Source organism: Euleptes europaea, chromosome 2 (genome assembly GCF_029931775.1).
Source record: "Euleptes europaea isolate rEulEur1 chromosome 2, rEulEur1.hap1, whole genome shotgun sequence".
NCBI lineage: Eukaryota > Metazoa > Chordata > Lepidosauria > Squamata > Sphaerodactylidae > Euleptes > Euleptes europaea.
In genome coordinates, this window is record NC_079313.1 from 506,389 (window position 1) to 530,399 (window position 24,011).

The window sequence follows — 24,011 nt, forward strand, 5'->3', positions numbered from 1 at the left end:
GGGTGGGGGCTGGTTGCCTGGCGCTGGCTGCCTGTCCCTCGCGGCAGCCCACTTGGCCGAGGGCAAGCGCCTCCTCGGCCCGGCCAGCCCTCCCGCCTCTGCTGCAGGCTGGCCCCGCAGGGGGGGCCGACGCCCGACGCCCGCAGCTGCCGGGGCTCTCGGTTCTGGAGCAGCTGGGCCGAAGCGGGGCACCGGGCTCGTCTGCTCCGCCGCTCCTCCAAGAGGCGGGAGCGGAGAGCCCCCCGGCAGCCAGAGGACCCCCTCCCTCCCTCTCGCCTGCCCCCGCTTCTGGCCCCCTGCAGGTGCGGGCCATGCACCTGCACCGGAGGTTTGGGGCTGCACCTGCACCGGAGCGGAGACCCCCCGGCGCCGCCTCCCGCGGAGGGGAGCTGCTGTCCGGGCGGGTGGTGCTGCGCGTGGCGGCCCCGGGGCTGGCGGTGCGGGGCCTGGCGGTGCGCGCCCGGGGCAAGAGCGTGGCCACCAACACCGTCTGCAGCGACCACACCGCCTGCCTGCCAGACTTACCTGCGGCGACGCCAGCACCTGATCCCAGGTGAGAGGTTGTCCCACCTGCCTTCGCTGGGGCCTAGCTGCTAGGCTTGCCAACCTCCCGCTGGTGCCTGGAGGCCTCCGGGAGTTACAGGGGAGCCCCAGACCACGGAGATCGCTTCCCAGAATCGTGACTGATCCCAAGACTACAAAGATCAGTTGCCCTGGAGAGAATGGCTGCTCTGGAGGGCATTATACTCCCACGAGGTCCCTTCCCCTCCCCACACCCCACCCTCCCTAGGCTCCACCCCCAAATTTCCAGGAATTTCCCAGCTCAGAGTTGGCATCCCTACTAGCTCCCCCACACACACACTTGCTCCCTACTTTTCTCTGTATCTTCATGACTCTGTTGGTCCCTTCTGCCAACGCCCCTCACTGAGGAATCGGTCTCCTCCCTTGTTTCTGCCCCATCCCTTGTCCAGTCAAATGACTCTCTCTCTTTGCAGCAGGTCGGTTTCTCTCCTCCAAACCCAGACCTCAGTGGCAAAATCCTGCCTCAGAAGCCTGAAGTTGGGGGTCTGAAAAGTTTGCTTGCATTAGCATTGAGGCTGCAGTTCCCTTTTCTACTCTTTGTTGCTGCGGCTGCAGACAGGAAGCCAGGCCGGGGGCCCAGGAAGGGCCCAACGGCAGCTGCCGCCAGTGACAGAAACAGCTGCAGGCCCGGGCAGGACAAACAGCTGCACCGGGGAAGGCCTTGGGATCAGGGCTCTGTGAAGGCCAGCATACTGGGCAGGATTTGACACCCCCCAGCAGCCCCCCTTCTGCACTGACCATGACAAGAGGGCCGGTGGCTCTCCATAGCCAGCACGCCTTCCGTGCGACCGGCCGAGGATCTGTACAAACGGCCACCGAGCCGGGGCTCCAGAACAACCCCCTGCGCGTGGGAAGGGCTCCATGCCCGGGGGTGCCTCGGCAGGTGTGGCTTTCCTCCTGCTGGGAGTGTGGAGACCTGCTCTGGCCGGAAGGGGGCACGGCCTCCACTCTGGGTGGGCAGCTGGCATGTTTGGGGACCTGGCACTGGGGGCATCCATCTCCCAGGCTGCGTGTTCAGTTTGGTGGTGGAAAGTGCCATCAAGTCATAGAATCATAGAGTTGGAAGGGACCACCAGGGTCATCTAGTCCAACACAATGCAGGAAATTCCAAACTACCTCCCCGCCCCACACCCCCAGTGACCTCCTACTCCATACCCAGAAGATGGCCAAAATGCCCTCCCTCTCATGATCTGCCTAAGGTCACAGAATCAGCGTTGCAGACTTATGGCAACCCCTGGTGAGGTGCTCAAGGCAAGAGGCGTTCAGAGGAGGTTTGGCCATTTCCTGCCTCTGCTTTGTGACCCTGGACTTCCTCGGGGGTTTCCCATCCAAGTACTGACCTGGGTCGGCGTTGCTTAGCTTCCGAGATCTGACGGGCCTGGGCCATCCAGGTCAGGGCTTAGGTCGGTTTAGAGAATCAGTATTCATTCATCGTAGATATCCCAAGTGCCTCTTCTCCCATCTATCCCGTGCCATTTCAGGGGCTTTGCACTATAAACCAGAGGAGGCTTTTAAAAAAAAGAAAAAAAGAAAAAAGGACAAAACAACTAAAGCAGAACCCCCTGCAGAAAAAAAAAGACAAGGAGCAGGGTGGGGAGGAGGTGAGTTGTTAAAATGGAAAGGCAGATCACAAGAGCTAACCTCCTTCCATTTTTCTGGCCAGCAAAGGCCGAAGAGAAAAGTTGGCCGGCAACTCGGAGCCAAGCCAGCTGAGGGGGCTTTGATGAACAAACTAGTGTGGGGGTGGGCTGGGGGGGGGGTCAGAGCTCTTGTGAACACATGAAGCTGCCTTCTATTGAATCAGACCCCCCTCGGTCCATCAAAGTCAGTACTGTCTACTCAGACCGGCAGCGGCTCTCCAGGGTCTCAGGCAGGGGTCTGTTCACATCACCTCCTTGCCTAGTCCCTTTAACAGGAGATGCTGCCGGGGCTTGAACCTGGGACCTTCTGCATGCCGAGCAGAGGCTCTACCACTGAGCTACAGACCTTCCCAATAGGGAAATGCCCAGTTGCCTGCAGGCAGGGTTCCAATTTGTCTCAGGCATTAAGAAATCTGGGGGAATCATACAGAGAGGGTGGGGGTCCCTAAAACAGCAGTGATCTTTAAGACAGGGTGACCCATCTGATGAGATTATTTGAAAAACTCCAATGCCACCTTCCAGTTACAGTGGGGCATCAAGGTGATTTATGAACTTCCGAAAAAAGCCCACACACGCAATACAACGCAACATAAAAGCCATAATAATAGATACGGAAATTTAATTGATTTCAACCCACTACACGCAGGCTCTCAAGACTGAGAAAATCCTGGAGATCTGGGGGGGGCGGAGCCTTGGGAAGGCAGAGTTTAGGGAGGGGTGGGACCTCAGTGGGGCCGATGCCACAGAGTCCACCCTCCAAAGCAGCCATTTACTCCAGGGGAACTGATCTCTGTCGTCTGGAAATCGGCTGCAATTCCACGGGCCTCCAGGGGCCCCACTGGAGGTTGGCAACCCGTCTCACACCCAAACCCTGCAAGATAACCATGGGGTACAGTATGTATCATAAACGTATATAATTGCATAAAGTAACTTATCCCACATCATAGGCAGGTACGTGTGGCACAAAGGGCCACAAGAGCCATACAATCAATAGAAAAACCACACCACTGTATAAATGCAACCAATTATATGGATAAATGAAAACCCTAATTAAAGCCTTCTGCAAATGAAACCAAATACAGTCAGTAACTTAAACTGGGCAATAGTTGCTTTATTTACTTCAGTTAGTAAAGTAAATGCAGCATTAAAGCCCATATTTAATTTAAATGCAGCATTAAAGCCCATCTTAGAACAGGGAGGGGATGGATGGGCTGGGTCCAACCCCTGTGGTGCCCAGAAATCTCCCCCCACCCCCGTCTCTCCTGGTGAGGCTCAGCCGGCAGCAACCAGGCCCCAAGTCCCCAGGAGCCACTTGACACTGAATCATTGATGTTTTCCAAGGATCTACCCTGCGCTCCATGATGCCGGCTGCAGGGCTGTTTGCACAGAGACAGGTAAACACAGAGACCTTTTCCGAGGTCTGGCTGAGAGTACTTAGCCGGCTCGGTAAATATCAGCCCGCCTTATACAGCTCAGATCCATCACGTCACGGCGATAACGTGCTGGCTCATGAGTCAACCCAGTGGGAGAACATCAGAGTCGGAAAACCCGTCAGGTGCCTGGCAAGTCGAGCACTCAGCAGCTGGCCGGCAGCACCTCCGAAACTCAAATCCAACCAGTTCTTTCCTGGAACTGCAGCACTCAGGCAGAAATGGAAGCGTACTAATCAACTATCTTCTGGACATGACCTGGCGTATTGGAGGGGTTGTTGCTATGTATATCAAGGAAGGCATAGTGTCTAATAAGCTAGAGACCATAAAAAGGGCAGACTCGTACACAGAATCCTTATGGGTGACGATTCCGGGCCCCAAAGGAGATTTAGTACTGGGGACGCTCTATCACCCCCCTGACCAAATGGCTCAGTGTGATTTTGAGATGGAGAATGAAATTAGGGAAGCATGTAAAGGTAATGAAGTAGTAATAATGGGAGACTTCAACTTCCCTCATATTGATTGGATAAATGTATGCTCCAGTCAAGCCAAAGAGATAAATTTTTTAGACATCCTAAATAACTGTGCCCTCGAACAGTTGGTCATAGACCCAACCAGAGGGGAGGCGATCCTGGATTTAATACTCTGTGGCGCTGCCGGTGATTTATTGTAGGATGTGGATGTAGTTGAGCCAGTTGGCAATAGTGATCACAATGGCATCAAATTTAATTTATATGCAAATGGGAAAGTGACTGGGAAATCTCAATCAATTACCTTTGACTTTAAAAGAGGGAACTTCTCTAAAATGAGAAAACGGGTAAAGAGGAAGTTGAAAGGAACAGTTAGGAGGGTTAAATCTCTGGAAAAGGCTTGGGGGTTACTCAAGTCCACATTACTAGAGGCTCAGCTAGCTTGTATACCGCAGGTCAGGAAACATAGTAATATGTCCAAGAGGTCACCACCATGGCTAACGGGTAAGGTGAAGGAAGCAATTAGAGGGAAAAAGTCTTCCTTCAGAGACTGGAAGGTTTGCCCAAACGAGGCAAACAACAGCAAACACAAACTTGCACAAAGAAAATGCAAGCAGATAAGTAGAGATGCAAAAAAAGATTTTGAGGGGCATATTGCTAAACACATCAAAACAAACAATAAGAAATTCTTTAAGTATATTAGGAGTAGGAAACCAGCTAGGGAAGCGGTTGGACCATTGGATGACAATGGCCGTAAAGGAACTCTAAGGGAGGATAAAGCGATTGCTGAAAAACTAAATGAATTCTTCTCATCTGTCTTCATTGTTGAAGATACAGGGCAGAGTCCTTCTCCTGAATAGAGATTTTGGAGAGGGGGAAATGAGGAACTGAGGCAAATAGTGGTAACAAGGCAGGAAGTCCTAGAACGTCTAGACAAACTGCAAAGTAACAAATCACAGGGACCAGACGGTATTCATCCTAGAGTTCTTCAAGAACTCAAATGGGAAATTGCTGAACTTATGTAAGATGTCCCTTCGATCAGCCTCTGTACCAGAGGACTGGAGAATGGCCAATGTAACACCCATTTATAAAAAAAGGTTCCAGGGGGGACCCAGGAAATTACAGGCCAGTTAGCTTAACGTCTGTTCCGGGTAAATTAGTGGAAAGCATTATTAAAGATAGAATTGTCAAGCATATAGAAGGGCAAGGTCTGCTGGGCAAAACCCAACATGGCTTCTGTAAGGGTAGGTCCTGTCTCACTAACCTATTAGAGTTTTTTGAAAGTGTCAATAAATAAGCATGTGGACAGGAATGAGCCTGTGGATATTGTGTATTTGGATTTCCAAAAAGCTTTTGACAAAGTCCCCCACCAAAGACTGCTAAGCAAACTTCATAGTCATGGGATAAGAGGACAAGTCCTCTATGGATTGAGAGCTGGCTGAAAAATAGAAGCAGAGAGTAGGAATCAATGGTCAGTTCTCACAATGGCGGGATGTGAGCAGTGGGGTGCCTCAGGGATCTGTGTTGGGACCGGTGCTTTTCAACCTGTTCATCAATGACCTGGAGTTGGGGTTAAACAGTGAAGTACCCAAGTTTGCAGATGACACCAAATTATTTTGGGTGGTTAAAACAAAATCGGACTGTGAAGAGCTCCAGAAGGATCTTTGCATACTGGAAGAATGGGCATTAAAATGGCAAATGAGATTCAATGTGAGTTAAGTGTAAAGTGATGCATATTGGGGCAAAAAATCTCAACTTCACATATACACTGATGGGATCTGTGCTGGCAGCAACAGACCAAGAAAGGGATCTTGGGGTGGTAGTGGTTAGCTCAATGAAGATGTTAACCAGTGTGCGGCTGCTGTAAAAAAGGCAAATTCCATGCTGGCTATAATTAGACGAGGAATAGAGAATAAAGCTGCTGCTGTCACACCGCCCTTGTACGAATCTATGGTGAGACCACACTTGGAATACTGTGTACAGTTCTGGTCACCACACCTAAAAAAGGATATTACAGAGCTTGAGAATGTGCAGAAAAGAGCAACCAAAATGATTAGGGGACTAGAGCAACTGTCCTATGGGGAGCGGTTAGGACACTTAGGGCTGTTTAGCTTGGAAAGAAGGCGGCTGAGGGGAGACATGATAGAGGTCTATAAAATTATGCATGGTTTGGAGAGAGTGGACAGGGAGATGTTTATCTCCCTCTCCCATAATACTAGAACACAGGGTCATCTGCTAAAGCTGGAGGGTGAGAGATTCAAAACAGATAAAAGGAAGTATTTTTTTCACACAACGCATAGTTAAATTGTGGAACTCCCTGCCCCAGGATGTGGTGATGGCTGCCAGCTTGGAGGGCTTTAAGAGGGGAGTGGACATATTCATGGAGGAGAGGGGTATTCATGGCTGTTAGTTAGAATGGATACTAGTCATGCTGCTTACCTATTCTCTCTAGTATCAGAGGAGCATGCCTATTATTTTGGGTGCGGTGGAACACAGGCAGGATGCTGCTGCTGCACTCGTCTTGTTAGTGGCTTCCTAGAGGCACCTGGTTGGCCACTGTGTGAACAGACTGCTGGACTTGATGGGCCTGGGTCTGATCCAGCAGGGCCTTTCTTATGTTCTTATGAGTAGGGATCACTGGAGGTGTGGGTGGGGGAGGTAGTTGTGAATGTCCTGCATTGTGCAGGGGGTTGGACTAGATGACCTTGGTGGTCCCAACTCTATGATTCTATGAACTAACCATTGTGTGTGTGTGTGTGTGTGTAAAGTGCCGTCAAGTCGCAGCCGACTTATGGCGACCCCTTTTGCAGTTTTCATGGCAAGAGACTAACAGAGGTGGTTTGCCAGTGCCTTCCTCTGCACAGCAACCCTCGTATTCCTTGGTGGTCTCCCATCCAAATACTAACCAGGGCCGACCCTGCTTAGCTTCTGAGAGCTGACGATATCAGGCTAGCCTGGGCCATCCAGGTCATGGCGAACTAACCATTAGCCACAGACAATGGACGGGATCCCGCGGCTGCTATGCAGAGGAGGGCAATGGGAAACGATCTCTGTATATCTTTTGCCCTGACCTGGATGACCCAGGCTAGCCTGATCTTGTCTGTTTTGGGGAGCTAAGCAGGGTTGGCCCTGGTTAGTACTTGGATGGGAGACCACCAAGGAAATCCAGGGATGCTATGTGGAGGCAGGCAATGGCAAACCCCCTCTGTATGATTTTGCCCTGACCTGCATGGCCCAGGCTAGCCTGATCTTGGTTGTTCTTGGGAGCTAAGCAGGGTCAACCCTGGTTAGTGTGTGGATGGGAAACCACCAAGGAAGTCCAGGGTTGCTACGCAGAGGCAGTCAATGGCAAACCCCTCTGTTCGCCTTTTGCCTTGACCTGCATGGCCCAGGCTAGAATCAGATCTGAGAAGCTTAGCATTGTAAACCCTGGTTAGTGTGTGGATGGGAGACCACCAAGGAAGTCTAGGGTTGCTACACAGAGGCAGGCAATGGCCAAACCCACCTCTGTTCATCTCTTGCTCTGAAAACCCTACTGGGTTGCTCATAAGTCAGGTGTGACTGGATGGCACTTTACACACACAGCCAGTTTTGAACATTTGGGAGGAATGCAGCCAAGACGAAAAAACTGGACAGAGAAAACATTGTTACTATTATCATTTGCAAAAACCTAAGACAATGAAGTCCAACTGAAATATTGTACCTGGTGTTGATTTAAGGGGCTGGTTTATGGCTTTCTTTGGGCATACAGTGTTGGAAATGTTTGTAGGTGGTTCATTCTTTGGCCACTGCGTGTCACCCTTCTACTTTCAAAAGATCCCAAAGTTGGTTCATCCACTGTCATACAGGAAAGAGCACTGGGACATTTCCATGCCTTCGCTTGTCTCCTTTCCCTCCACAAGGTGTCAGTGGAGTCAGAGGGCATGAACTTCCTTCACTCTTGAGAGCAACCCAAGGCGGGGCGGACTAGCTCAGCCTGGCTCCCCAGAACAGCGGCCTCGGGATTGCTGTGTCCGATGAGAAGCTCTTTCTCCAACCCAAGTTTTGTTTTGTAATTACAGGGATGTTGTGCCCGGGCATCGTGTGTTCATTAAGTGCCGTCAAGTCGCTTCCGACTCATGGCGACCCTATGAATGAAAGTCCTCCAAAATGTCCTGTCTTTGACAGCCTTGCTCGGGTCTTGCAAACTGAGGGCCCTGGCTTCCTTTATAGAGTCCGTCCATCTCTTGTTGGGTCTTCCTCTTTTCCTGCTGCCCTCAACTTTTCCTAGCATGACTGTCTTTTCCAGTGACTCTTGTCGTCTCATGATGTGACCAAAATACGACAGCCTCAGTTTATTCATTTTAGCTTTTAGGGTCAGTTCAGGCCTCTCCTCCAACACCAAATTTCAAAGGAATCTACTTTCTTCCTATCAGCTCTTGCTAGGACCAACAAAATTGTGTATAAGCTTTCCCCACCACACAAAGGTTTTTAGTTTTGTTTTGTGTGCCGTCACGTCACAGCTGACTTATGGCAACCCGCAGGGTTTTCAAGCCAAGAGACGTTCAGAGGTGGTTTGCCATTGCCTGCCTCCACGTCACGACTCTGGTATTCCTTGGAGGTTGCCCGTCCAAACACTAACTTCTGAGATCTGAGCTTCTGAGATCAGATGAGGTCAGGCTAGCCTGGGGCTCTGCAGGTCAGAGAAACACAAAGATAATCCTACCTAGTTTGGCACCCTCTGACCTCTTTCCTTGTGCATCACCAAAAATGAATTTCCACCGTGGTGAATGCAAAGGTCAGCAAGTTAAGGGCTCTGGACAGCTCACCTGGTGGTAGAGGCACGATGTGGCATTTGTTCCTGTTTTGGAATTTTACTGGCAACTAATGCAGCTACTTGGTGGCAGAAACTGCTGTCAAGTTTGTAGCCTCTTGGGGTTTTCAAGGGCAAGGGACGGACAGCGGGGGTTTGCCATCACCTGCCCCTGCGTAGCAACCCTGCGCTTCCCTTGGGGTTCTCCCATCCAAGTACTGACCAGGGCTGAGCCTTTTTAGCTTCTGAGATCTGGTGAGATCAGGCTAGCCTGGGCCATCCAGGTCAGGGCTATGCAGCGAGAAAGAGATGGAACCTCCATGTAGGCAAACAGGCTACCGGTGGGCATCAAGAACAACAAGAGAGAAGGCCTCTGCCCTGCTGATGGGCTTTCCCAAAGCATCTGGCCGGCCATGAGTGGAGCAGGGCCCTGGGGGAGCAGAGCCTTCTGCTATCCCAACTGCCCCTGGGGGGTCTCTTTTCTCCTTGGGCCTCCCAGCCCTCCCCCCCCCAATGATTCAGGCAGAAACTGCAAAAGGTCAGGTGGGGGTGCAGTTTTCTGCGGGCTGCGGGAGGGGTCTTCAGCCTGGCCCAGAGGCCCTCCCTGCAGGGCCCCACCTTTGGCGCTCTGCCTGCCTGCCTGCCTACCAGCCAGTGGTTCTTTTTTCCTAAGCCCCCCCAACCCAAGGGCCTGGCAGGAATGCAGGCTACAGCCCCCTGCCCACCCCCGCCAGAGAAAAGCCCAGTTCATACTTTGCGGTGAACACGGGTCTGTCCTGCCTGCCTGCCCCCTCCCCCTCTGCTTGTCAGAAGAGCCAACCACGCGTGTTCCCTTGGCGCATGAAACCGGAGCCCTGGGCCTGTGTACACACGAAGCTGCCTTATCCTGAATCAGACCCCCCCCCCGTCGGTCCATCCAAGTCAGCCTTGTCCGCTGAGACGGGCAGCGGCTGTGCGGGGTCTGAGGCGGGGGTCTTTCCCATCCCCTCCTTGCCCCCTTTCTGCAGGCCCCGCAGAGGCTGTGCCGCTGAGCCAGGGGCCCTCCCCGACGGGGGTGGGTTGGAATGGCAGGGCCCAGGTGGGACGTCACGCGGGGACGAGCCTTGGTGCGAGTGGGGGGCCCCGTCGAGCAGAGCCGCAGCGCCGTCGGGCGGGCGGGCGGCCGAGTGGGGGGGGGGGCGGTGCGCTGCGGTCCGTCCCCCGGGGCGCGATTGGCCGGGCTTGGGGCGGGGGGCGCGGCCGGGGGCGCGGCCGGCGCTTAAAGGCGAGCGGCGGCGGCGGCCGAGCCCAGAGCTGCAGCAGCAGCAGCCGGAGCCCGTCCTGCCTCCCGCCCGCCAGCCCGCCCCGTCTCGCGATGCTCTTCGACCGGGTGAAGCGGCTGGCGGTGGTGCTGGCGGAGGGTCCGGCGGAGGGTGCGGAGGGGTCGGCGGGGCCGGGCTGTGCGCCGGCCTTCGGGGCGGGGTCGCGGGTGTCGGGGCGGGTGGTGCTGGAGCTGTCGGGGGCGGCGCGGCTGGGCGCGCTGGGGCTGGAGGCGCGCGGCGTGGCGCGGGTCCACTGGACCGAGTCGCGCTCGGCCGGCTCCAGCACCGCCTACACCCAGAGCTACGGCGACCGCGTCGACTTCCTCAGCCACCGCCAGCCCCTCCTCGACCCCCACGGTAAGCGCGGCGGGCAGGGCAGGGCAGAGGGGGCCGGGGGTCCCGGCGGAGGAGGAGGAGGAGGCGGCGCGCTCACTCCCTCCCTCCCTCCCTCTCGCTCTCCCCGCAGACGGCGGCCAGGTGACGGTGCTGCCGGCCGGACGGCACGAGTTCCCCTTCGCCTTCCAGCTGCCCGAGTAAGTCCTGCGGCGGGGCGCGGCGGGGGTTGGAGCTGCCCGCCCCGATGGGGACCCCGGCCGGCTTGAAGCCCCCACTCCCTCCGCGTGAAGCCGGCGGCCGTGGGCCAGTCACGCCTCTCAGCCTCGCCTACCTCGCAGCGCCTCTGTTGTGGGGAGGGGAAGGGGATTGGAGTCGAAACCCCCACCCTCCTCCTCCTCCTTCCGAGGGGCTGCCTCCCAACAGAATAGGCCCGATCCTGGAGAGTATGGGTGGGCATCATGGCTAGTCGTCCCTTTGACTAGTAGCCATGGGGTAGCCCCATCCTCCAGAAGAACGTAAGAAAAGCCCTGCTGGATCAGGCCAAAAGCCCATTAAGAGAGCCCGCGTGGGGTAGTGGCGAAGAGCAGTGGTTTGGAGCGGTGGAGTCTGATCTGGCGAACCAGGTTTGTTTCCCTGCTCCTCCACACGAAACCAGCTAGGTGACCTTGGGCCAGTCACAGTTCTCTCTGAACTCTCTCAGCCCCACCCTACTTCCCAGGGTGTCTGTTGTGGGGAGGGAAAGGGAAGGCAATGGTAAGCCATTTTGATTCTCCCTTAAGTGGTAGAGAAAGTTGGCATAGAAAAAACCAACTCTTCTCTCCCCCCCCCCCCGCCACCGCAGGAGCCTGGCCACCTCCTTCGAGGGCAAGCACGGCAGCGTCCGCTACTGGGTGAAGGCCAAGCTGCAGCGGCCCTGGGCCCCCACCAAGCGCGCCAAGCAGGACTTCACCGTCATCGAGCCCGTGGACATCAACACCCCCGCCCTGCTGGTGAGTCCGGGGGAGGCCAGAGCACCACTCTTCGGCTCCCAGGGCCCACCTGCCCAGAAGAATCCTACCAGCTGCACCCGGGGGCCACCCCTTCTGTCAGCCCCCAGCCCTGCTTCAGACTCCTGGGTCCCCCTCCCTGGCCAAGCCAGCCATCTGCGGGTGGTGTGTCGCTCAGTTCCTGTTGCCAGCACCACATCCTGTGGCAGGGAGTTCCACAGACCACTAAGAAACCTCCGCTCTGCTTCCAAGCATGCATCCCTGTCTGGCCGGGAGTTGTGCTCCTGCCTGCCACCTGCTCCTCCCCCTGGGCTGTTCTGCCAAAAGACCAACGCTCCGGGTTCAAGCACCGCTGAACAGTCCCCTTCTCTCTGCTTCTCCCCACAGGCTCCTCAGGCCGGTGTCAAAGAGAAACTGGCTCGCACCTGGTATCGCAACCGGGGACAGGTGTCCGTCTCTGCTAAGATCGACCGGAAAGGCTACACACCAGGTGATTTACCAGCGGCTTCTCTGCAGGTGTCAGGAGGGGAGGGGCAGGGGCCAGATTCTCCCTCCTCTGAAAGGCCTGTTGAGCGCCTGGTTTCCCCGTCATTCTAAATTTGCCAAGCCCGTGGAGCTCGGGGTGATTGTTCAGAGCGCACCAACCTTAAAGGCCAAGCGTGGCCGGTGCGGTCTTGGACTTCCCCAAACATCCAGAGGACATTGGTGGGAGATTAGGGACGCTTAGCCCTTGAAGGGGTCTTAGTCAGATGTTTTTCCCCTTGTGAGTGAAGCCACCCGTACGTTGGGGGAGATTCCCTCTCCCCACCGCAGAAGGCCAGCAGAAGGGAGGCAGTCCCCCCGGGTGGGCACCTGCTCGGTCTCCCCAGGAGCCTCAGAGGCCGGCTGAGAAATCAGCAGCAGCCCCCTCACCTGGGGCTTTGCTTCCCTCCGGCAGGTGAGGTCATCCCCATCTTTGCTGAAATCGACAACGGCACCACTTGCTCGGTGGTCCCCAAAGCTGCCATCATCCAGACGCAGACGTTCCTGGCCCGGGGCACCAAGAAGCAGAAGAAGTCGGTGGTGGCCAGCATCGTGGGCGACTCCATCCCGGCCCACAAGAGGGAGGTGTGGCACGGGCGGGCCCTCAAGATCCCCCCCGTGGGGCCCTCCATCCTGCAGTGCCGCATCATCCACGTGGAGTACGCCCTCAAGGTGAGCGCCTCTTTGCTTAGCAGTGCCCGGCCTGGAGTCCTCCATTTGGTGGGTGGCTGCAACACTGACAACCCCCCCAGCGCCCCACTCTTGCAACATCTGTGACTTTCCATGGCCAAAGCTTTTGTGGACTTAACCCACGTTGCCTAGTGAAGCAGGGCCGTGGTCCAGATATGAATTTGCCACGAATCTTTAAGTGCCGCAGGATTGCAGTAACTCCAAATGGGTAGCCGTGTTAGTCTCCAGCAGCAAAATTAATCATAGAGCTGGAAGGGACCACCAGGGTCATCTAGTCCAACCCCCTACACAATGCAGGGATTTCACAACTACATTCCCCACACACACCCAGTGACCCTACTCCATGCCCAGAAGATGGCCAAGATGCCCTCCCTTCTCATGATTTGCCTGAGGTCATAGAATCAGCATTGCTGACAGATGGCCATCTAGTCTCTGCTTAAAAACCTCCAGGGAAGGAGAGCTCACCACCTCCCGAGGAAGCCTGTTCCACTGAGAAACCACTCTAACGGTTAGAAAATTCTTCCTAATGTCGAGACGGAAACTCTTTTGATTTAATTTCATCCCGTTGGTTCTGGTCCGACCTTCTGGAGCAACAGAGAACAGCTCGGCACCCCCCTCTCTATGACAACCCTTCAAGTACTTGAAGATGGTTGTCATATCCTCTCCCAGTCTTCTCCTCTGCAGGCTATACATACAGAACTCCAGTGGTACCTTAAGACTAGCAAAATGTATTTGCGTGTGTGTATACACATGTATGGGAGTTAGTATGTTGGTAAATCCTTATCCTTATCTGGCACATTGATCAGGGTTCTAAATCTTAAACTTTCAAAAGGTAGAATTTTGCCCCACTGTATGGTTAAACCAAGACACGGGATATGTTTTTAGCGCCAGCTTACCCAAGAAGGTCAACGTTCACGATCCCTAGCTGAATAAACTATGCAGAACAAGCATATAAAAGAAGCAAATAAATTTTGAAGACACACAACCCACTCTCCCCCCTGAGCCAAATGGGGCTCCTTCCTTACAGGCCATGCTGTGGGGAGGGTAGAGCACATGGTTCTCTCTCTACTTGAGTGTCCCCCTCTGACGGTGGTACCCATCTCCTCGTACTTCTGTCCTGTCAGGTCTGTGTCGATGTTCCTGGGACTTCCAAGCTGCTCCTGGAGCTTCCCCTGGTGATCGGGACGATCCCGCTGCATCCGTTCGGCAGCCGAACCTCCAGCGTCAGCAGCCAGTACAGCATCAGTCTGGATTGGCTCCAGATGGGCATTCCTGAACAGCCCGAGGGTAGGTGGTTGCTGACAATCCACAGCCACGGGGGAAGCACCTCAGAGAAGAGAGAGGTCTCGTTGGCGCTGGGAAAAGGGGCCGGGCTGTGCCACGGCAGGCCTCGTGGGCAGGTGGTTCCCCAGTGGTTAGGGGCCATTGGCCCGCTGCTGCTCGATCGTGGTGCTCGAGGCAGATCCTCCCTGACAGCTGAGAAAGCTGCACGTCACCACCCAGGCCTGTTCTAAGAGCCGGTGGTTTTCTCTGGACGCCTAGGGGGACAAAATAACTTTCGAAAAAGGAGTGTTGTGGGGTTTTAATCCTGCCTGGGACATGCCCACCTGTGCTGCCGAGGCCCAGAGCCCTGAGATGAGCCGGCTCTGGTATCCTTTGTATCACGAGGAGGGGCTTCTCCTCTAACCATGGCTCTTGCCTTTCTCCACAGCTCCGCCCGATTACTCCTCTGTGGTGACCAGTGAAGAAGAACCCACCGAGAACCTGTGCCCTCCTTGCCAGGATGAAGCCCCCAGCATCTTTGAAGGGCCCTTCTTTGCCTACATCCAAGAATTCCGCTACCGGCCTCCCCCCCTCTACTCAGAGGTGAGCCCTGTGCTGCGGAGGGGGCTGCCTGGGCTCACAGTCCCCTGGGTGGGTGGGGGGCGCTTGGTCCCTTCCTGCCCAGACAAGGATTGCCCCCCCTTGCTGTGGCCACTGTTGCTCTTAGGAAGCAGCTGTGGCGGGAGGGGCCCCTCCTCCTCCTCCTCCTCTTCCTGCTTGTGAAGATGCTCTGGGGGGTGGTCCTGACTCCTCTGTGCCTCGTCCGTCTTCCCCTCCAGGTGGACCCCAATCCCCCCTCAGACAACTCCATCCGCCCGCGCTGCATGACGTGCTGAAGGAAGCCTTGCCGGACTTGAGATAATAACTTGGAACGGAAACCCTTTCTGCTGAGCGGCGATCACAGCAGTGGTGGAGTGTGGGGAAGCGGCCCTTGTCCCCAAAGCGTGTTCTAGGCGTCCTGTTCTGTGACGGGTACTCTGATCAGATGATGCAGCGTTGAGCACTCCCCTGAAGAACTGGCTGGCGCTCATCTGGACTCAGTTGGGGAGGAAGGAGAGGAGCTCCTCCTCTGCCCTAGAATGGTGACTGCTCAAGATCCCTCATATACATCTGAACCTGCAAATGCGTCCTCCGGGCTGTTGCGGGGGTGTTCTTGCTTGGGCTGTGGAGCCAGCCGTACCTGCGGAGGGGTCTTGGCTCTGTCCCTTGGGATTCCACATGTGCCTTGAGGAAGGAAGCCGCTGCCTCAGTGCCTTCAAGAGAAACTTCCTGCTTTAGGACAAAGTGACCGCCCTGGCAGGGCAGGTGGTGGCTTGGGTCACCCCACGCTTTCAAGACTGGTCATACCTGCAGGGGATGGGGGCAGGTGCCTTTTGGAGAAGTGCCCCGAGCGTCACTCAAAGGATAGGGGAGCCCAGGTTCGCAAACCTTTGCCGGGGTCAGGAGCAGCCTAAGACCGGCGCTGGCTGGCTGCTGCACTTGCTGGAGGCAGAGGTGGCTGCAGCGGGGGCTTAGTGGAGATGGAGAGACGGACCTCCTCCTGAGGAGACCTGGGCCCCAGCAGCAGCGGGTGTGGAGAGAAACTCTGGTGGTCTCGAACGGCCTTCGGCAGAAGCTTGTCCTGGGAACCTAGCAGTCGTGGTTTTGGTTTTATTCGTGAAGGTGGAAATAAGCAGTTTGCCCGGGCGGCTGCTTAGGGTGTGCTCGTGCTTTTGGAGGAAAGGTCAAGACGAGGCCCCCAACTCCTATTTGGGCAGGGGGCAGCAGCAGCACACTCAGAGATGCATTCCACAAACGGAAAACTTTCCACAGCTACTCAGCTACAAGATTGCTTAAGATTTCCCCCACACTGGGACTCTGGCATTATTTTGTACCTCTTTTCTGAAATGCTCTGGTTTTGATGCACTTTTAAAATTATATTTTCGTATTCCTGTTTTATAGTTTTCTTAAACTTTGGAGAAACCAAGCTTATTTGGGGTGTGTGTGTGTGTGTGTATATATATATACACACACACACAAAGAGGATTTCTGGTTTTCTACACATAATGGCAATAAACCCATGAAACTTCTCCAGTTGGGGTGTTTATACATGCCTTTAGTTTGACACAGGAGCCCCGTAGCGCAGTGTAGTTAGCTGCAGTCAAAAGCTCTGCTCATGACCCGAGTTCGATCCCAACGGAAGTCAGGTTCAGGTAGCCGGCTCAAGGTGGACTCAGCCTTCCATCCTTCCGAGGTCGGTAAAATTAGTACCTGGCTTGCTGGGGTAAAGTGTAGACGACTGGGGAAGGCACTGGCAAACCACCCAATAAACACAGCCTGCCTAGTAAACGTCGAGATGTGACGTCACCCCGTGGGTCTGGAATGACCCAGTGCTACCTTTACCTTTAGTTTGACAAAAGAGATGACAGAGGGGAGTGAATGATTGAATTGACTGCACATAAATGTTCTGAGGCTGGTTTTCGGTCTGGGCAGGCCCTATGGGGGTATTGCTGAAGGCACCCCTGGAAATATGGGATTGTGGGGAGAGGGGGTCTCATGCAGAAGAGGCTGGGTTATCTTTCCCCCTGAAGCCACTGGGTTTATAAACTTACCCAAGTACCCCACGCACACCTGAGAGGCTCCCCAGTTCTGTGACCCTCTGAGCTGGCAGTGCAGAGGAGTCCACCTGAGCCCATCTGCGTGCCAAGCAGAGGTCCCACCACTGAGCCAAAGTGCTGAAATATGCGGGAAGTTGAGTATTAGGAGCAATCCACAAAAAGGAAACCCCAGCATGGAGAGTTTGCTGTGAGAAACTTAAACCCCCCTACACATGTCCACATGAAGCTGCCTTATACTGAATCAGACCCCACTCGGTCCATCAAAGTCAGTATTGTGTACTCAGACTGCCAGCGGTTCTCAGGGTCTCAGGCAGAGGTCTTTCACATCACCTACTTGCCCGGTCCCTTTAACTGGAGATGCTACGGGGGGTTGAACCTGGGACCTTCTGCACGCCAAGCAGATGCTCTGTCCCTGAGCCATGGCCCCTCCCCCTGACTTCATCTGGGCCTGAGCTGGAAAAGGACCTGCCCCGGCTGGCGTGGCTGGCTTCTCAAGCGCCAAGGATGCCGTGGCCAGCTCCCACAACCCCCTCCCTGGGGGTGTTGTGTCTGGGAAGGGAACGTTTTGCATCCAGCGGGTCACTTGGTCAGACATCCAGTCTGGGAATGGTGCCTGTCCCCAAACTTGGACGTGGGTGAAAGGGGGCAGGTTCTAGGACAGGAAGTCCCACCTCTTCTCCCAGTCTTGGCAGCTCCTGTCGTCGCCTGTTCTGGCTGCGTCAGCAGTCTTGTTGCCCGTTCGCTAGGAATTGGATGGCTGAGGCCCCCAGCCTCACCTTTTGTTTGGCATTTCAACTTGCTAGAGGAATCCCCCCCCCCCTTTGTTTTTCACTCCAGGATTTCCCCTTTTCCTTTTTTTGTTTTTCAGGTTTGAAATGGAGATTAGAGTTTCTTAGGCGGGAGGAAAATGCAGAGCATTTTGAGCTGGGTGTGTTGGGGGTCTTTTTATAAAGGTTGGAAGCCTTGGCTTGAATCTTAAGTGGCACAAGCGGAGTCGTGGGAGAGGAAGGGGCATCTCTCTACATTCAGCCTTCTGTGTGTCCAACCGTGTGTTTGAGGGAGGGGGCAGTAAGCTTGGGGGTCTTCAGCAGGAGGAGGAAATAGGCAAAAATGGCCCTTTCCTCCTCTGGAACGGGATGGTGCACCGGATTCCATATGTAGAGAGCTGGCATGGCGGCCTCCAGCCGGTACTCAGAAATCGGCCCCCCGCCGCCTTTCCATGGAAGCTTTCGGCAGCTTGCCCTGCAGTTCCGCCCCGGTCTGAAATCCTACGCGTGTTCCTTGGCTGCGTCCCCCTCGCCTTGTGCTCACAAAAATAGCCGCTGGCTGGCCTGGGGACCAAGGCTGAGGACACGGCCTGACCGTGGGCCCAGCAGATGCCGCACCCCCCAAAGGGAGTCTTCGGTTTCAGTCACACCGGGCCCAACTGACCGGGTAACTTTCCAGCCCTTAAGAGCCCCGCGCAGTAGCAAAGAGCCAAGGGCCCAGTAGCACCTGCAAGGCTGACAACATTCCTGGCCGGCTCCCTTGCCCTTAAAATGTGCCCTAGTTATTTTTCCCCCCAAGAGGAAAGCACAGGGGATCAATCCTGCTTGGGAAACCTGATCCCGGGGTTGTGCAAGAGTAGGAAAAACAGACCGTGGAGTGGGGGCTACTCGTGAGTTAGGCAAACGCACTCGGCCTGTGCCCAGGGGAACGAGGGTCAGCACAGGATCCGGGGATGATCCAACTCTTTGCTGGTGCGTCACTGCCGCAGCAGGCCCAGCCTTCTGACAGAGGGAACGGTGGGCGGGCGGGCGTCCTTCTGACAAGCTGGAGCCACCCTCGGAAGGGTGCTGTGACTTCTTGGCACAAGCCCAGTTCCTTAGCAGTCCTGGGCATGGAAGATGGTAAATTCACACACACACCTTGCTCTGGAGGCTGCACTCCAGAAAAAGATAGCCAGCCTGGCCACAGCTCAGAGGAAGAATCTTTGTGTTGCCTGAAGGACGTCTAAGGCTCCAGGTCAGGGCAGGGCAAGGCTTTGGAGAAGCCGCTATCTCCGAGAGGCGGCAGCTTCCGAGCCCAGACCCAGGGTTCACTTTGTTCGGACTGGTCTCCTCTAGTAAGCAGAACCTCTCCTGGCTCTCAAACGGGGGGGGGGCTTTCCATTGCGCTTCCTGCCAAGCCGAGGCCCCAACCCCATGACGTTTCCTCGGGGACGGCTCTTGGTCAGGTCAGATTAGGATTGCCAACCACCAGGTAGTAGCTGGAGATCTCCCGCTATTACAACTGATCTCCAGCCGATAGACATCAGTCCACCTGGAGAAAATGGCCGCTTTGGCCATTGGACTCTATGGCATTTAAGTCCTTCCCCTCCCCAAACCCCGCCAGGCCCCACCCCAAAAACCTCCCACCGGTGGCAAAGAGGAACCTGGCAACCCTAGGTCAGATGTCTCCTGGGAGTCCACATTTCCATTTTGGTGTGGACTCGATTGGTTGGGCAGTTTAGGGTATTTAGGTCTCCCCCCGCCCCTGCACACACACACACACACACACCATTTTTGAAGAAGAAGAGTTGTTTTGTATATGCTGACTTTCTCTACCACTTAAGGAAGAATTAAACCGGCTTACAATCACCTTCCCTCTCCACAACAGACACCCTGTGAGGTAGGTGGGGTTGAGAGAGCTCTAAGAGAGCTGTGACTAGTCCAAGGTCACCCAGCTGGCTTCGTGTGGAGGAGTGGGGAAACCAACCTGGTTGACCAGATTAGCCTCCGTCGCTCATGTGGAGGAGTGGGGAATCGAACCCGGTTCTCCAGATCAGAACCCACCACTGTTAACCACTACAACACGCTGGAATCTGAAATGGCCCTTGGGTGTGCTGGTTTGCCCCGCTGAGGTCTCCACATGTAACGGTGGGATACACATACGTTCCTCTGGCGAGGGAAACCACAGCTCCCTGGGTTCATTTTTGTTTTGGAAAACAGCACGGGAGAGAAGGAGAGGCTGAACCCCCCCCCCCAATCCCCATACGCCAAAGTCCCAAGTTAAAGGGAGCACACGTACGCCTGGGAGGCACGGGCTCCCAGGATACAGCTGCCACCACGTTGTGGGCATGCCCAGGAAAGACATGTCATGGCATCCGACCTAGCAGGGGAGAGGGCAGGACCTGTGCCCAGGAAGTGCTGCCTGCCCGGCAGGGGCTCTCCCCCTGAGCTGGGGCTGCTTCCTTGGGCAGAGTCAGGCCCGGGCTCCTCCAGCTCAGCACCGTCCCCTCCAAAGGGCAGTGGCTCGCCAGGTCTGGCCCAGCACCTGCTGCTCAAGGCCAGGCTCCGGACCCCCCTCCCCTGCATGCAGACCCCCTGAGCCAGAGTCTCCGCTGCGACCTCTCACCCAACACGGAAGGAAGCCCGTCGCTGCTGCGTGACCTCTGAGCAAACTTGGCCAGCTGCAGGGAAACGGGGGTGTTTTTTTAAGGAAAACAGAAAACACCATCTGAGCCGAGTCCCCCTCTGACCCCTGGCCCTCTTGGCCACACAACAGTCCTTGTCCGGAGGGCAGAAGGCTGGATTTGTGGCAAAGTTGACCATTTCACTGAGCAGGGATGCAGCTCTGCAACAGCCAAAAGAATAACACGGTGCCTCTATGCATGCACCAAGTGTCTTTGCTTCCTCACTGCTTCAACACAACCTGTCCACATACAGTGGAAGCCGGGGCAAGGTGGAATGGGGGGGGTGCTTTCCAGAGCCTCAGGCATAGAGGAAGCCCCTTCTCAAATCAGGGCAAGCAAACCTGCCCCCCCCCATACAACGGCCACTTGTGGAGGTGCTGGTATGCCACCAGTTGGGGGAGATAAAGATTGTACATTATAGGGCATATATTGTATATAGGGTTGGAGGGGATTGCACGAGAGCAAAGAGGAAGAGGAAGAAGAAGGAAGAAGAAGAGTTGGTTTTTATATGCTGACTTTCTCTGCCACTTAAGGAAGACTTGAACCGGCTTACAAGCCTTTCCAGACTCTGGTCCTCCCAGTCCCTGGTCACAAAGGTGGTACCAGCTCAGAGAAGCACACCTGTCGTGGCCCCTGCAGGTGCCTTCCTATCCTCTTCCTCTCTTCCTGTGACTTCTTTCAGAAGTTGATCTGACTACTAGCAAATAGATTATTACAGCCATTTGGCTGCTGATGCTATTGTTTTTTTCCCCCCTTGCACAATTTTTATCCTTGCTCAACGGTTTATACCCGTGTGGCTGTCCTTCCGTTCATGTATTTTTAACTGCTTCTGTTTGTCGTTTCAAGACTTTGCTTTTGGGAGGCCCTTGTTTAGGTTAATTGGCTGCCGCCGTTTTTTCTTTTCCTGCGTTTTTCCCTTTCCTTTTTTTGTCCCTGCTTCGATAGTAACTAAAATTACTCCAGTGACAACACTTGAGGGCATTTACAGCTTCTGCTGGATCTTCTTTGTACCAACTGAGCTGAGCTTTCTAGGGTAGCTTCTCTGAGCCTTGTATGAAGAAAGGGCACGATCCACCCCAAGGTTATTGTGCCCAAACCCCCTGGCAGGGGAAAGGGGCCCCGTGTGAGGGTTTCCTGTGCCTTGCCCTGGCTCCCCTCCACTCTTGCACAGGGAAAAGTCCCCGTGGATCATGCCCAACATATAGTCCAGTTGATCTTCTGGTAGGGTTGCCAACCTCCAGGTAGTAGCTGGAGATCTCCTGCTATTACAACTGATCTCCAACCAATAGAGATCAGTTCCCCTGGAGAAAATGGCTGATTTGGCCATTGGACTCTATGGCATTGAAGCCCCTTCCCAAACCCCGCCCCCCTCAGGCTCAGCCCCAGAAATCTCCCGCCAGTGGTGAAGAAGAGGGACCCCTGGAAACCCTACCTTTTGGATGTACAAACAAACTAAAGCCTTCATTGGCTTTGGAGTAAAACATACAAAGCAATTACAGTAAAACCATAGTATACCGGTACATCTAACCCCCATTGATTTTGCAATAAAATCAATTTAAAAGACTAAGTGGATTACTTGATTTCGCGGTCCTAAACCAGCCTTATTTGATACATAGGCATTCACGTTCTTTGACTGCAGACCAATCAACTTTGCCACCAATGCAATTTTTATTGGGTCCTGTACAGTCATAAGATGGGACGCCATGATTTTGGCGGGCTACCATTCCCTGTCTGCAAAAACTGGGTCTATAAATTGGGACCGACCCCTAGCACGCAGCGAACAGTTGAGTAGGACACAGAGGACTGATTCTATTACGCCCTCCCCGCAGGGACAAACCCTGTCCAAATATGGGACGTTATTAAATCTTCCGTGGAGCAGGGCTGATACCGTCTGGATGTGTCCCAGCTGGCGACAGCACACATCAAAGGAATGAGAAACAGTTACCCCCACACACACACACACACTCTCACACACACAATAGGAATTCACAGAGGGTTGCCGGGAACATAGACACCGCCTATCTCCCATCCCCAGTCTGGACTATCAGCGAGGAAGCGGGGGAGAGTCCAGGGAGGTGGGCCAAGCGATTCCATGTTTGTGATCAAAACAGGGACGGGACATTTTGCTTGCGCCGCCCCCCCAACCCTGGCTGTACAGTATTTGGAGTCCCTGCTTCTGCTATAAACATGTCATGTAGAAAAGATGTGTTTTGATATAGGCCTGATGTTTCCTGGCTGGAGAGGAATGAAGAGCATGCGCAACGCCTTGGAAGGAGATTTTGTTCAGGTTGTTGTCTCAGTGGTGTCTTACGCCATCCTCACCGGCTATTCTATATAGAAAGGTGCCAGATGGGTCATTTCGAGTTGCTTATTTACATATATTCTAGCCGTGTTTCAAAACTTGAATCGTTTTGGCAATTTGTGATTCGGTTTATAAATGAAATGGTGAATACTTTCTGATCCAGAGGTCCCTGTGTCGAGTTTGTGCCAAAGAACACGTGGTTCCATCAGATGTAGAGTTGTTTTTCAGTCTTTTTTACAGCTGCTAAATTTGACTGTTGCGGCTAAGTGAAAAAAAATCTGAACCTTCTGCGTGAGAGTGATTTGGTTTCACACTGTGTTTGGAATATTGTATTCTTGACTAACAGACTATCAGAGGACTCAAATAAAACTTCCAGTTGTTCGAATAAGCTTAAGGAATTCTGGGCAATGTTCATAATGTGTTGGAATGATAAAGCCAAAGAGGGAGTTTCTTGATTTTTCTCTCAGTCAGTTGTACATTGCAATTTATATTCCAAAAGTGTAAATAATTTAAAAAAAAAATCTGCCACCCCAGCAAGATGATGGGCTGGATCCTACCACTGTTTCTACCACTGTGGCTCAGTGGTAGAGCATCTGCTTGGCATACAGAAGGTCCCAGGTTCAATCTCCGGCAGCTCCAATTAAAGGGACTCAGGCGGGGAACGGTCTTCCCCTTCACCTCCTACCTGATGATTTTAAACTGGAGAGGCCAGGGATTGAACCTGGGACCTTCCACGCGTGAAGAAAATGATCTACTGCTTGAGTCACCAAGGCAGAACAATTTATCTCATCCCCTTCTGAAGTCACCTAAACCAGTGGCTATCACTACACCCTGTGATGGTGAGCTGCACCAGTAAGTCCAGCACAGGGTGAAGAAGGTCCTTCCTTTTGTCTACCCTGACTCTAATGCCCGTCTCTTCGACTGGGGGCCTCCCCTGAAACCTGAGTTCTGGCATTTGGGGAGAGGGAGAAGACGTTTGCTGATGGGACACAGAATCCAGGCCAAGAAGGATCTTTTGGCCAGGGGAATTCCGGAGAGTCGCTCTTTCTCCCTGCTGCACCAAGGGGAAATGGCATCGTCAAGCCCCCGGGCTACGAAGTCCTCTTCCACACCAGAGCCAGGGCAGGTGGCTCATGGGGGCCACAGCCTGTATGGGGGTGAAGCTGGCCATGCTGACCCTGCTCCAAAAGGTGCTTGGGGGGTTACCTGCAGCAAGATGGGGCTGGCAGCGCCCTTCATCTTAGCCACAACACACCCCACAAGGAAGGACCCCAGCAAGGAGGGCTGGACCGGCTCTGCACCCTCCCAGCTGAAAACGCCACAACCTCCCAGTGAGCAGAATGGGGCCTGGAGTGCAACACAGATCCCCACCGAGGGGGATATGGGAACTATTGGTGCCCAGGAAGAAAGGAGGCATGCAATGGGGTCTCACGCAGCTAAACCCAACCCTGCCTCCAGTGCGGCTGCTTGTTCAGTGGTGGGTGGGCCGGCCCTCTGCTCCAGCTCCAAAGGACCAACAAGGCTCTAGGGCTGAGTCTTAGGGCCACTGGGCCTTGGCACGCAGGTCACCGGAGCCATCCCTTCAAGACCCCCCCCCTTTTGGGGCA

At 54.5% G+C, this 24,011-nt stretch overlaps 1 protein-coding gene across 1 annotated transcript; it reads left to right on the forward strand.

Annotated features, from left to right (window-relative positions):
- Positions 1 to 10,268: 10,268 nt before the first annotated feature.
- On the forward strand, positions 10,269 to 14,924 carry ARRDC2 (arrestin domain containing 2). The gene is made up of 8 exons (XM_056867564.1): positions 10,269 to 10,572; positions 10,682 to 10,748; positions 11,393 to 11,540; positions 11,925 to 12,027; positions 12,475 to 12,731; positions 13,874 to 14,036; positions 14,461 to 14,615; positions 14,852 to 14,924. The coding sequence occupies exons 1-8, from the start codon at positions 10,269 to 10,271 to the stop codon at positions 14,906 to 14,908; spliced, it is 1,254 nt and encodes a 417-aa protein (XP_056723542.1). The 3' UTR covers positions 14,909 to 14,924.
- The last annotated feature ends 9,087 nt before the right edge of the window (positions 14,925 to 24,011 follow it).

Coding starts and splice junctions, on each gene's coding strand:
- ARRDC2 (XM_056867564.1), top strand. CDS start 10,269: ATGCTCTTCGACCGGGTGAAGCGGCTGGCGGTGGTGCTGGCGGAGGGT. Junction 12,732..13,873: donor ACGTGGAGTACGCCCTCAAG/GTGAGCGCCTCT, acceptor CTGTCCTGTCAG/GTCTGTGTCGATGTTCCTGG. Junction 14,616..14,851: donor CTCCCCCCCTCTACTCAGAG/GTGAGCCCTGTG, acceptor CTTCCCCTCCAG/GTGGACCCCAATCCCCCCTC.